At 47.0% G+C, this 13,966-nt stretch overlaps 1 protein-coding gene across 1 annotated transcript in view; it reads right to left on the bottom strand.

Annotated features, from left to right (window-relative positions):
* CFAP52 (cilia and flagella associated protein 52) overlaps nucleotides 1-12,561 on the bottom strand; it is a 30,145-nt gene extending 17,584 nt beyond the window's left edge. Inside the window, exons 1-6 of the mRNA XM_039500250.1 lie at nucleotides 12,410-12,561; nucleotides 9,824-10,023; nucleotides 8,495-8,631; nucleotides 6,150-6,278; nucleotides 2,836-2,935; nucleotides 2,382-2,498 (exon numbers count right to left, since the gene is read on the bottom strand). Of these exons, the coding sequence (XP_039356184.1) occupies nucleotides 2,382-2,498; nucleotides 2,836-2,935; nucleotides 6,150-6,278; nucleotides 8,495-8,631; nucleotides 9,824-10,023; nucleotides 12,410-12,482 (756 nt within the window). The 5' untranslated portion in view covers nucleotides 12,483-12,561. The remainder of the gene's footprint in view (nucleotides 1-2,381; nucleotides 2,499-2,835; nucleotides 2,936-6,149; nucleotides 6,279-8,494; nucleotides 8,632-9,823; nucleotides 10,024-12,409) is intronic.
* Between the last annotated feature and the right edge of the window lie 1,405 nt (nucleotides 12,562-13,966).

The following is a 13,966-nucleotide window of genomic DNA, read 5'->3' as shown; positions in this document are numbered from 1 at the left end:
AACCCCACATTGGAGAGCACAGCAAGGGCTTAAAGAGCAACTCTGGGCCCAGGCAGCCGCACCTACAGGGCCTGCACAAGCTGCAGGCAGGACTTTAAAAACGGAGAAGAGCAGCTCAGAAGGAGACAGGCCGTGGAGGGGAGCAGATGGTCGCCCTGAGCTCTGAGAGTCGAAGTACTGCCCCAGAGGCACCTCGCCTGTGACCGCACTACACAGCCCACAGGAGAACCTACAAAAGAGCACAGTGACCGGGTGTGCAGGTCAGAGACTCAAGAGAAGGGCTTCACCCTGGGACAATCAGTGGGGGCTGGGGTAGGAAGTGCTCCAGGGAGTGCTGTGGTCTGATACCCCAAGAGGTTGATTATAGTCACCCACTGCTGGGCCCTGGACTGGAGCTTGGTGGAGTGGGTGGATCTTGACTCCCCTACCCCCACCCAGCAAATAGCACAACACCAGGGGCCTTCACCTAAGATGAGAGGCCTATGGGAGCAGACCATGATTATTCAAAGGCCCAGCCCCTACTTCCCCAGTGCAGGAGGGGGGAGCTAGAAACCCCTGCCTGACCACTAGGCAGCACTGTGCGTGGTGGCACACCGTTTATACTGCCCCAAGTACACTGACAGCACAGAAGAGCCAGGCTCCTGCTCTCAGGTCCAATGTGCAGCCCCACCCCATCCTGCAGAAACAGGGAGCAGCCATTACATGGAAAGTCCCTGGGAGCCCCTGTTGTCCTGGGCTGGAGCATGCTCAGTTGCTCCGTAGGAATGGTGCATGTGCACTCCAGTCAGCACTGGGAGCTGTGGGAAGCTCAAACGTGCTCAGTGAGGATGGAATCTTCCAAGATTTTAGCTGTTAAGATCTAGCAAATCTCTACTGAGCATGTGGGAAGTGTGATTTTTCAAAGGCTTATAAATTGGACAAATTTGGGCAGATTTTCATGGGAACAGCAAAAGGCAAATCCCTGATACAAAGGTCACACACCTGGCAAATGTCAGGTACCTGCTTCATAGCATGGGGGCGCTAGAGCATTTGAAAAAAAAAAAAAGGCACTAGAATTTTTTAACCTGGGCAAAAATAACAGTTTCCCACAGCTTTGTTCCTGGAAACAGCTGAACCATTTTGGCTGAAATTTTCCAAAAAAAATTCAATGTGAGGCAGATGAAATGCAGCAGGGAAAATTTCAGCCCAAATGGTTAAAGCTTGGCAAATTATAAGTCACTGAAACCAAGGTTTTATGCTGGGAAATGTTGGGCAACCTCAATAGTAGGCAGCACTACTAGCCCTGTTCCATCATACCCACCCCCAACAGAGTCCTGCCCCATCCTGGCAATGGAAGTGAGTGGAGAAGATTTAAGCCAGCCTCTGTTCCCATTTCACCATTTACTGATAGACATTTTCTACAGCACTCTTCTCCAGAATAGTTCCTCCCCATTATCCCTGGAGTCTCCTCCCACCACACACTAATCTGGAGCCGATTTCTGAGGGCAGAGAAAGATGGTCTTCTACCTCCACTTTCGGGAGGTTGCTAGAAACTGGGTGGATAAAAGAATGTGCTTGTTCTATCTGATGAGGACAAGGGATATAGTCTCTCCTTTTCCCTATTAGGCCCGGGGAGAGGTGTGGGGATGGGGACACCATGCTTGTGGAAGAGTTATTTTCCTCTCTTTCCCCCAATTTTGCCAGTTAGCAGGACAGGCAGAGTGCTGCTGCTAAGATCGTATCAGGGGAAGTGTGCTGAAGATGCATTCCCACTGAAAATTATTTGGTTGAGTTCAGATGTCAAACACTGCCCAACATCCAACCTATTCAGCAATTGTTATGTAACCTGGTTATCTCTACTTCTTAGGTCCTATCCAATATTACTGTAGTCCTTGGTTAAAGGAAGTACATGTGAGCTAAGCACAGAGGAGGAAATATCTGCCAAAACTGACTTCTTCTTTCTTTGTGAAATGGAACTCCTTTAATCTGCAATGGCAAAATCAAGAGCATCTGACCTTGCTCCATCTTTATAATACCATCATCTTATATTGAAACTGATAAGAGAATCTGCATGATGGTACAAGCGCTATGGATAAAACCCAGCTTCTGGAATACACAGGGAGAGAGCAGATGCTGAGCCAGATGAAGCTGAACAAAGCTGAGCCAGTGAACTCAGTCTTGGGGCTCAGGGTCAACTACACCATTCAAAAGGAACTAATGGCACAGAACTGGGATTAGTTTCTGAATTGGCTTCAGGGAGCTTCTCTTAGAAGGAGGGAAAAATGCCCCCATGTCAGTTACTAACAGAGGGAGGAGGAGAATGGGAGGCCGGAGAAAAGCTACATGAGAAGTTGTGGTTAGCAAAAGTTACTTAGAAACAACCCCAGAGGGATGCCACTCACCAGGCTGAACTTCTCTTTCACAGGTCCATAGTCACTCATTAGTTTGCTTTTCATATTCAGTTTCAGGATATCACCACTGGAAGTGCCAACATAGAAGTAACTATCATCTTCTGCCACCTGAGGGAAGGTTTAAATAAGGAGATCAGGATCAGGTTATTGTAGACATTTATTCCATGCCCATGATTGTGGTGTATGAGTGGCTTTACTTCAGCATATTGCCCTGATTTTATTTGGGATGATATGGGTAAAGTTTATGTTCAAACACACACAAAATGTTCCAGAGCTCTGTTGAAAGTCAAGACATTTTCCTAACTAAATCTCGTTAACATTCATAAGCAGAAAAGGGATTCCCAAGAGACAAATGCTACAGGACACAGCCTGCTACATTATTACAAATGGTCTTGATCACCCATAAGTCTGCTTAGCTATATAGTTTCCACAGAAGAATACTTACCATAATACACGTGATTACTCTTTTCAGTGGCCCTGTTTGGCATTCTGTTGGCCGGATTTTTCGATTTGGTAGATCTAGTTCCCACACTCGAATAGTCCCACTGTAGCAAAAGAACACACATCCTAATCAAATTTATATATGCAGGAGTCTCTGAGACCTAAAACAGCAGTGTTCAAAAAGGACATTTAGTATGTTCTGTCTGGGATCCCTCATCTTCTTAATATAGAAAGGAAAAAAGTACAATTTTAGAGAGGCAAAAAAGGAACCTCTCCTTTTTATAAGGTAGGTTTTTGGTAACTTCTACTGCACCACTTACACCCATGTTGACTTATCTGGTAGAAGTATAAACTATGCTCTTGGGGAGCATGTAATGACCTAGACACCTGCCATTACTCAGAGAGACATGCACTGTGGGGCCCTGATGGCTCAGGTTATTTCTGAGAAGAACAGAAAAAGGGAACGTCCAGGGCATCCAAGACTATTTTCTAGTACTGTAACTTCACTAGCAACACAGGAGCCACCATATTATTTATTACCCATAAAAAACTATATTAAAAGGAACATTCAAGTTGAAAACTCAAACACTCAAAAGTTAGGAAATGCCAGAATGAAAGATGCCCAGGAACCTTAATTCAGTCCTCTTGTGCTGATGCATTATGATACGGTCTTTAATTACATGTGAACATACTATTTTTTGCACAGGACTCCTGCATCATTCCTTCTATGGGGAATCATCATCGAGCAAGTCTGTTTGCAGTGGGGTCCCACAGGAATTGGTTCCTGGCCCTACACTATTTAACATTTTTATCAATGACCTGGAAGAAAACTTAAGATCACCACTGATCAAGTTTGCAGATGACACAAAAATTGGGGCAGTGGTAAATAAAGAAGAGGATAGGTCACTTACACTGAGCAATCTAGATTGCTTGGTAAGCTGGGCACAAACCACCAATGTGTGTTTTAATATGGTTACATGTAAATGTATATGTAATGCTGACAGACCCCAGTCGTCAGCAGGCAGAATTGAACCTGTGACCTCTGGAGCTTAGTGGATGAGCCTCTACAGCATGAGCTAAAAGCCAACAGCCTGTTAGATAAGGCTGTAGAGCAGACTCATTTTATCTCGCTAAGTGGCCTCGGTGCCACTAGATCAGTGGTTCTCAAACTTTTGGACTGGTGACCCCTTTCACATAGAACACTTTTTAATATAAAAACACTTTTTAATATATTTAACACCACTATAAATGCTGGAGGCGAACAGGGGTTTGGGGTGGAGGCTGGCAGCTCGCGACCCCCAATGTAATAACCTTGCAACCCCCTAAGGGGTCCCAACCCCCAGTTTGAGAACCCCTGCACTAGATGGGACAGAACACCACACCCAGAAGGTATGTGGGTTACTTATACACCTAGGAACAAAGAACGGAGGCCATACCTACAGGGAAGCAGGGACTCTGAAAAAGATTTGGGCAGGGTGGTGAATAATCAGATGAACAGGAGCTTGCAGTGCAAACCTGTGGCCAAAAGGGCTATTGTGATCCTGGGATGCATAAAGAGGGGACTCTTGAGTAGAAGCAGAGAAGTTATTTTATCTCTGTGTTTGGCACTAGTGCAACCGCTGCTGGAAAACTGTCTCCTGTTCTAGTGTCCAGAAATCAAAAAGATTGTTGATAAATTGGAGAGGGTTCAGAGAAGAGCTATGAGAATGATTAAAGGATTAGAAAACATGCCTTATAGTGATAGACTCCAGGAACTCAATCGATTTAGCTTAACAAAGAGATGGTTAAGGGGTGATAGGATTACAGTCTATAAGAATCTACATGGGGAACAAATATTTGACAATGGGCTTTCAAGCTAGTAGAGTACAATTCAATGGCTGGAAGTTGAAGCTAGACAAATTCAGACTGGAAATAAAGTGTACATTTTTAATAGGGAAGGTAATTAACTACTGGAACAATTTACCAAGGGTTGTGGTGGATTCTCCATCACTGGCAATTTTTAAATCAAGACTGGATGTTTTTCTAAAAGATATTGCTCTAGGAATTGGGGGGAGGGGGCCTGCGTTATACAGTAGGTCAGACCAGATGATCACAGTGGACCCTTCTGGCCTAGGAGTCAATGAACTATCTTATGATCAGATCACAAGACCACTACATAACTGAAGAAAAATGAGGATGTGAATCAAAACTGTTCTATCACCAAGACAATGTAACAAGCAGAGAGCACAAGGGCCTACGGATATGTCACAGTGAGCAGTTTGCTTCTCTGTTTCGACCTCCTCGTGGAGAGTACAACCGGAGAGCTGGATGGGGCTGCAGAACCAGAGCTGGAAGTATTTACAATGATAAAACAGCACAGTGCCACTGAAAAGGAATTGCAGCTTTTTCTCACCTCTTCCCTTCCCTACCCCTCATCCGACCACTATACTCAAGTCCCTTCATGTCACTCCACTCCTGTACTATTTCCCCCTCATCTCGCACGCTTTGATCCCTGAGCATTTAGTGCTCACTACATTTAAAAAAACCCACTCTAATTTCTAACTGAAAAGCCCATCAGAACCAACAAGATGTGTGGACAGATTGACAAGCAAGTCCATCATCTCCTCTATCTGCCTTCATTGGTTATCACTTGCAGCGCTATGTCTAAATCTAAGCTTAGAGAGCGTCAAGCAGGGACCTTTTCTTTCCTATGTTCTGTCTAGCACACTTGGAGTGCCATTGCCATCATTTTCAGAAGCACCCACAATTCCCATTGATTTAAATGGCAGCTGCAGAGCCCCAGCATCTTTAAAAAGCAAGCCATATACAAGTAATAATATATTTAAATGTGGAAATATGACTGTTTTGCATCAAAGAGCTCTCTTATACCGTACGGGGTGATACCCTCACTGGCTGTGATATGCAGTAAAGAAAAAAAATCCAGCAATCTCTGAGCTGTCACTGCTCCTGAGTTAACATGCCATTGTGCAGAGCCATTTATCAACTGCTCTTCTCGGGTAAACATTAGGACGCAAATATTTTAACTGCTGCATGGGGAGTGCTGAATACAAACCCTTGCCATCAGTAACAGAACTGATGCACGCAGTTCCCTGTGCACTGCTTTGAAAACACTCTTTGTGTGGAACAAGCAGAAATGCCTGTAAGGGACAAGCTGATGGATATTCATAGGCCCCTTGACAGTGATAGGAAAAAACGTTACACTCCACATTGCTTAACTTTCCTTCCATCTAGGTAAACAGTCTTTGTAGAAGGAAATAGCTTTGTGGGTTCCCCCCCCCTTAACAGTTCTGTACTGTCGGCTAGACAAGACCTCCTTACTTTCCAGCACTAATGAACGCCTCGTCTCTGCAGCTGGAGAACGCCAGGACGGTAGCATTTCCAGCACTACGGGCTGAAGCCGGGCTGCCGCAGATGGCATCTCTCTTAGCTATGCTCCATACAACCACGCTGCAGGGAAAGAAGCGTTTAAAAAAAAAGTTTCAACTTGTTTAAATCATAAGAAAATGTCACCAATCAATAGAGTGAAGCTATCTTCCCAAACATGTTGCTAGATGAATCCAAGCTTGGGGCCACTTTGCAGAGAAAACTTTCACCCACACTTTTTGTGCATATAAATATAGAATTGCAATTCACGTCCCTTGTTCATAAAGCAGCTTAGTGGGTTTGTGCACTAGCCTTTTAACCCCTGTTGGCCAAGATTTTAATATGTCTTAGGTCATCAGTAGAAATTGATCTGATGGATCTCATCCTGTCCCCATTGTGACAGATAGGACAACTTCCTGCAATATCTTTTGGAGACCACATTGTATTAACTGTATGAATGGGTTAAGTATCACTGTCGGCCAGGCACTGTATGAACACCACAGAGGGAGGGTTACCACAGCTCCTCCAGGAAGTGAAAACAGTAAACAGCAGGGGAAGATTAAGGCAAATCACTCAGGTTATAACACCTCCAGACAGGTACCACCTCCTGGGGATGCTCGCATATTCTGGTTCAAACTAGATTCTCCAGAGACCAACATACAAAGAAAGGACTTTTGGATAAACAGACCAAGCTTAAACTGACTCAAGGCCAGCATTCTGGTTTGAAGACAAATGAACTCGTAATCATGGGGAAAACCCAGTTGTGGGTGTTGAAGGATTAAAACCTGCCGAAGCCTCTAGGTTGGAGCTGAGGTGACCGCTGATAAGCTTTTTTGCATGTGTGCAGTTTCTTTTATTGTTTTAATCTGTTTTCTCTGTAATGCTTTCACCTTAAGAATAAAGGTAACTGCTAAGAAGGAGCTGTGTTGTAGCTTGTAACTGCTGGCCATACACTAGTCAGAGCCCTCGGAGAGCAGGCAAAACGCAGGCGCTGGTCTTTTAGGCAGTCTGGCTTGTTGGTGATATGACAGTATAAATCATGAAGATGTGCAGCCTTAAAATCCTTGGTCAGAAGGGAGTGAAACATGGGTCTCTGCCTAGGAGAGGTGATGGCTGAAAGCTGGAAACCTTTAAGAGGGTGCCCTCAAGGGACCACGGAGGGGGAAACACAGGTGCAGTTACCCTGAAACTGTGATGCCCTCCATAAAGACACCATACCATTTCACATCTTTGGCTTTCAACTGGCCAGGAGTGGAGCAGAAGAGCCAATCAAGTCAGGAATCAGCTACAGTTTCAGAGCCACACAGAACTTGCCTGAAATAAGGCCCAACCACACAAACACTCAGTAAGCACCAAGGGCAGTAGTCCTGATTGAAGTCAAAGGGGCTGCTCCTGGTAGTAAGCACTGCACACAATAAGAAGTGTTTGTAGGATTGGGCCCTACGTCTTTTTCTCATCTGTGCTACAATAGTATTACTTCACTTTCATCTCTTCTCAATTTAAAAATATTATATATTGTCCTGCGTGTATTCAAGTCTCCCTCTGTTATTTGTGTGCTCAGTTTACCATACAGCATAAACAGCATATTTCAAATAAAAACTACATGGGATGTAACACAGCCCAGGGCAGAACTCAATGAGGGGGTATCTGCAGAGAGATGTACAGTTTTAGACATACAACTCCCATGAGAAGATCTATGCTTTCAATCCATTGCATAGCTCTGCAGAGAACCTCATCATTAAAGGCACGAATGTTCTTCCCTGCATTTATGACTGGGTGTATAGGCCCCATCCAATGACTGACAAGGATAGAAGCCATGTGCAGAGAAACCCACAGCTGCCAGCCCCTCTCATTGCATGGGAATGTGACTGGCAAATAATTCTGTCATGAGGGACGAGAAGGTGAGTGTGCTCCTGACAGTCTCTCTTGGCCAAATTCAAAGGTGAACCTACGTTGATGTAATTTATACCTTCTTCATGTCCATACGTTAAGCCAAACAGATTCCCTAAAACTCAGGCAGTAATAAGATTCAGAGCTGATGTGTCAGGGCCTGCATCTAAATGAGTGTGAATTATGCTGTACATGAGAGAAGGTGCACAGTATAGCAGCTTCGACTCCCCTCTGCACTGAGGGCTGTGCTGGGAATCAAACTCACAATAGCAAGAGAGGAAGCTGCCAGCAGCACTTTTGCCTTCATTTATTTGGTCCTCGGACACGGGAAATTTCCTTTTAACCTGGCCCTCTGCTTATGTGACTTCTCTGATGGGGGAGGAGAGAGATTCAAAATTTAATCTTGTTACCTGCCATCGTCCTGGCCTCCCAGTGACACCAAGTAAAGTTCATTTGGAGAGAACGCCAGTTTTTCAATTTTCCCCTTGTGAAGTGACAGCCGAGCAAGCAGCTCTCTCTTCTTGTAGTCCCACAAAATTATATCTGCCTGGGGCCCAAAGAACATTAGTTAGAATTTCCTCAGGTTCTTAGGTGCAAAAGGTGCTTCCAAGTTAGACTTCTTTCCAGCCCAGGACTCCATTTGTATGAATACTCTTCAGCTTAGCCACACTAAGGCCATGTCTACACTAGGAGTGCTTTACCAGTATAGGAACAGCGGCATATTATACCAGCAAAGCTGCCCTTTGTACCACTATAGTAAAGCCACCCCCCATGAGCAAAATAAACTATACTGGCAAAAGGGCAGCTTTGCTGGGATAGCACCACCTATACTAGATGCTTCTGTCAGCCCAGCTATATTGGGCGGCACTCACCTTTTCATACCCTTGACTGACATCATGATGCTGGTGAAACTAACTGTGTAGATCTGGTCTAAGAGACATCCCAAAAGAAAAGAAGGACTTCCAAGTTTAAGATTGTGTTTCATTTTAGAGTCCAAGTAACATCAGGGCCAAGAGGACAACGAGGGACAACGTACAAGATTGAGAGGTCCAAAACTGGACATTTTAAAATACTGCAAGGTGCTACTGCCCCTTTCGTACAAGGATCTTAGGGTGCCCTACACAGAGTCATTCATTCATTCCCGTGAAGAAGGCAAAGAAGGGCCAGATTTTCAAAGACCTTAGGTGTCTAAACATGCCGTTATGCACCCAGTGGGATTCTCAAAAGCATCTAAGTGACTCTGGAGCCCAAGTCACATTTTCAAAAGTGATTGATACATTTAGCAGCCTAATGGGACGTGGGCACCTAACTAACTTTTGAAAATGGGACTTAGGCATTTTGGAAAATTTTACTCTAAGTGACTTGCTTAAGGTCACATAGCAATTCAGAGGGAGATCTAAGAGTACATGCCTCCCAGTCCCCTGAAAGGCTTTTCCTCTTCTAGCATTTTCCCCCTCAGAACAAAAGCTTCAATTATTGTTTAAAAAACAAGAACTCCCACTGCCAAAAGCTCAGCTCTGAATCAGTTACCCTATACTGATGTTGTTAAAAATAACAGGGCCTGCTGCTATAGCCTTTACTCACAGGCTTTGTGCTACTAAGACAAAAAGAACTACATGCAAGACTACGGACTACAAGATCAGTCCTCTGAGGAGGAAGATTTCAGTTTGATACTCACCCCGAAGTCATTATTCGAATCCCCCAAAGGTTAAAATAATCATTTAAAAAATATTACTCACCTTGAAGCCCATGAAAGTGACCTGTCCAGAAGCTACGTAACATCCACTCCGAGACACAGCAACACAGGAGACATTGTTAGTGTGGCCGTGCAGGAAAGCTTGTGTGTTATTGTTCAGGCCTTGAATAATTACGGTACATCCCAGAGGATAGATAAAGTGCTCCCGATCAGGGTGGCAGATCAGACCAAAAGGTATATGCCCTACAACAGAAAGAAAGTAAGAGGGAGAATTCAGAGATTCACAGATTTTAAGACCAGAAGGGACCATTATATCATCATATCACATGCTCTTAAATTACACCCAATTACCCCTGTATTGAGCCCAATAACTTATGTCTGACTAAACACAACTTGCGTTTGGCCAAAGAATAATTTTCAGAAGAGAGTTATTCTTTAACCTCTAAATCAGGGAAGTATGATCAATGGTCCTGCTACATTTTTTTCCTATGTGTGGCATGGCTGCCAGAGCTCAGGTTTATAACCTATGAGCACAGTCTCATCCTCATCCCAGAGGGAGGAAGGCTGGCCCAGTGGTTAGGACACTAGCCTTGGACTTGGGAGACCTGGGTCCAATTCCCTGCTCTGTCAGATTTCCTTGTGACCCTGGGCAACTCACTTAGGCTGTCTGTGCCTCAGTTTCCCATCTGCAAAACGGGGATAATAGCACTGCTCTGCCTCACAGTAGGATAAATACATTAAAGATTGTGAGGTGCTCAGATGCTTTGATGAGGGGAGCCAGATAAGTACAATCAATTGATCAATTCCATCGACCCTTTGTTTCCTCTCTTCTTAATTTATTCCCTCTCCCACATTCAATTATCACCTCCCTTTTCCTACTCTCACTCCCTTTTAATATTTCCCCATGTTTCTCGCTCCATCACACAAACCCTCTCCTTTGCTCTTCCTTGAAATCCATGGTGCCAAAAGTTCAAATCCAATTCTTGGCCTTATCCGTGTTCTTCATGCATCTGAGGTAGATACATGCATTTTGGGGCCGGCAAAGGGATCCCTGAATAGCTATAGTTTGTAAAGGTCTATGAAAGGAGTTCTGGAAATGTAATATCCCTTCACCAGTATCAAAGTGCATCCACCTCTGAGGCACAGAGCAGGGCAGCCTAGAAGATAACTGGCACACTGTGCAACAATGTTGGGAGAGAAGGTTTTGGACAAGAAGCTAGGGCAACCCCCCTACTCTTATGATAAATGCTTTGGGATTTTAACATCCATGCAGAGCACACACATGGAAGCTTAGTTTTAAAATTCTCAACAAGAAATGCACAGTAAAGTGCATGAATTCTGTTGCATCCACCTCAGGCCCATGCAGAACACAGGCACGGCCAAGAACTAGATTTGAACCTCTGGATCTCAGGATTTCAAAACTAAGGCCATCCCTCTGGAAACCAACATAAACTTCACTGGGATCACACCCTAGTCCACATGTTATTGTTGATGTAGCATAGCAGGCAGGTGTGCCACTGTGCTGACAGGTGCAAGAGATGCACCCCTGCCTTGAGGTTACAAAATCGAGACCCAATACAAAGACTGATGACAAAAAAAACCAAAACAGGCCAATGTGGGTGACAGACTGAGAGGCTGGAGTGGGTGGGCGAGGTGAGGCCGGATGGGGAGAGGGTGACTTTATTGCTCTGCAGGCAATTCTGCCAGGCAGAGATGTTTTTAGTAAGTTAAAATGAGTGGCAGGGCCCAGAGAGAGGGCCTGGCAGGAGGGGAGCAACAGGGTTTGCATGAGACCCCAAGTTAGCCCTCAAACACACTGGTCCCACAGAGGCAGATCATCCCTCCCCAGGGATGGGGGAGGGGCCTTTTATCAGAGATTGAAATAGATCATGAGATGAGGTCAGGTCCCCCAACCCTGCCCATCACCAAACCCACTAGATCCCTCCCCCCAACCTCCACCAGGGCCCCCCCATCTGGGCCCCCAACCCACCCCCCAATACAGCCCTTCCCACTAGATCCCCACCCCCAAAACCTCCATCAGGCCCCCAACCCAGCCCCTATACAGCCCTCCCACTAGATCTTCCCAGCCCAGCCCCCTTCAGAACCCCCAACCCAGCCCCAATACAGCCCTCCCCAACCCCATCAGGACCCCCAACCCAGCCCAGCCCAGCCCCTTCAGGACCCCCAACCCAGCCCCAATACAGCCCTCCCCAACCCCAGCCCAGAGGACCCCAACCCAGCCCCCAATACACCCTCCCCAACCCCAGCCCCCATCAGGACCCCAACCCAGCCCCAATACACCCTCCCCACCCAGCCCCCATCAGGACCCCAACCCAGCCCCCAATACACCCTCCCCAACCCCCAGCCCAGCCCAGCCCCAATACAGCCCCCAATCCCCAGCCCAGCCCCTTCAGGACCCCAACCCAGCCCCCAATACACCCTCCCCAACCCCAGCTCCCAACCCCAGCCCAGCCCAGCCCCCTTCAGGACCCCCAACCCAGCCCCCAATACAGCCCTCCCCAACACCCCCCCCACACTAGATCCCTTCAAGCCCCCAACCCAACCCCCACGGAGACGCCCTGGCACCAGGGTCACCCCACAGCGGCCGCGGCGGAGCCCGGCGCGGTACCGTTGAAGCCAATCACCGCCTGCAGCTCCAGCTCGCCCAGCGCGTCACTCTGGGGTCCCGGCTCCCCCGCCATGGCGCTGCCGCCCACTCCCGTCTGCCGGCGGCTGTGTACACGCGGCGCTATGGAAACCGCGCCTGCGCACCAACCTCCCCCGCGCCGAAGGCTGCACATGCGCAGAGCCACAGTCTGGGCCCAGAGGAGAGGAGCGGGGGGGGGGGATGCAGGAGGGCAGAGGTCATGACCCTACAGTGAACCTAATCCCCCATGGACACAACCTGGGCATCCAGGGTGCAGTCCCCAGAGACCAGCAGGCTCCCAGGGCTGCAACCCTGCTTGGAGGGACCAGGCTTCCCCTCCTGCACCCTGGGGTGACCCAGCATCCCCCCGAGGGTGTGCCCTCCTGGAGGGACCTGGCGTCCCCCAACCCCACTCCAGGGTGCACCCCACCTGGAGGGACCAGGCATCCCCTCCCGCACTCCGGGGTGACCCAGATCCCCACCCAAGGGTGTGCCCTCCTGGAGGGACCTGGCGTCCCCCAACCCCGCTCCAGGGTGCACCCCATGTGGAGGGACCGGGCATCCCCACGCCAGGGTGTGCCCTGTCTGCAGGGGTCCCAGCATCCCCCTCCTTCCCCCTGGGATGCACCCTGCCTGGAGATGACCCACACCAGGGTGCATCCTGTGTGCCGAATATGCTGGAAGATGCCAGTGGTTGATTCCAATGTAACCAGGTCAGGATCAGTCTAAATAGCTAGTTGGCCTAAACTCTACAGCACTGGAGAGCTAGACAATCAAATACCTGATTAGGCCTCATAGCAGAGGGCAATAGGGGACACAGACCAGTCAGAATGTTGCAAGTTGGCTCTAGTGCCAGAAGGCATTGAGGAAAAGCACTCCTGGTTCCCTGTTGCCTGCTGCTGGTGTTGCTGTGACAGGAGCCAACTTGAGGCTCTGCTGCTCTCTTTCTCTGGTTTTTGGAGATACATGGCAATCAAGCTCTAAATGGAGAAATGTGTACATGCTGCTTATTTTTCTGTATTTTTAGATTTCTTCTGAAAGAGTAATGCTAGGATCAAATATTTATATAGCTGCTGCTAACCAATTCACCCATAGTGTCACTCAGGAGTTCTGAAAGTTGCCAGCAGGTTTGCTGATCTGTGTGGTTTAGAGTCAAGAGTATGTTTCCTTGGCGCTTTTTTTTTCTCATTGTCAAGCAAAACTAATGTTTGTAAATGAAAATGACTGGAATTATCCAGTTATGCCCTCATTTTATTTCCCATTTGATTATCCCACTGATACAGTAAGCAGAGACTCTACGGTTAGTAGGATTGGCCTACTTTTCAGCAAAGCCACCACTTTTTGCCTCTTCTAAGACAGGGCAGCCAAACGTTCTACTTTTTAAGAGTGCTGGTGTACTTGTCCTACTTTCATATGGCAGGTCTACCTGGTACAATGAAAGGAAAGCTTTCTCATGAGGAATCTGTGCAACCCACCTGGGGAATTAGTTTTGTCTTCTAAATCCTTTTGCTGTGTGTTTGTTATAAGGATGGTATCATT

Source organism: Mauremys reevesii, linkage group 15, assembly GCF_016161935.1.
Source record: "Mauremys reevesii isolate NIE-2019 linkage group 15, ASM1616193v1, whole genome shotgun sequence".
Classification (NCBI taxonomy): domain Eukaryota; kingdom Metazoa; phylum Chordata; order Testudines; family Geoemydidae; genus Mauremys; species Mauremys reevesii.
Note: the sequence above shows the minus strand (reverse complement) of the source record. Positions and strands in the feature narration are given on the sequence as shown.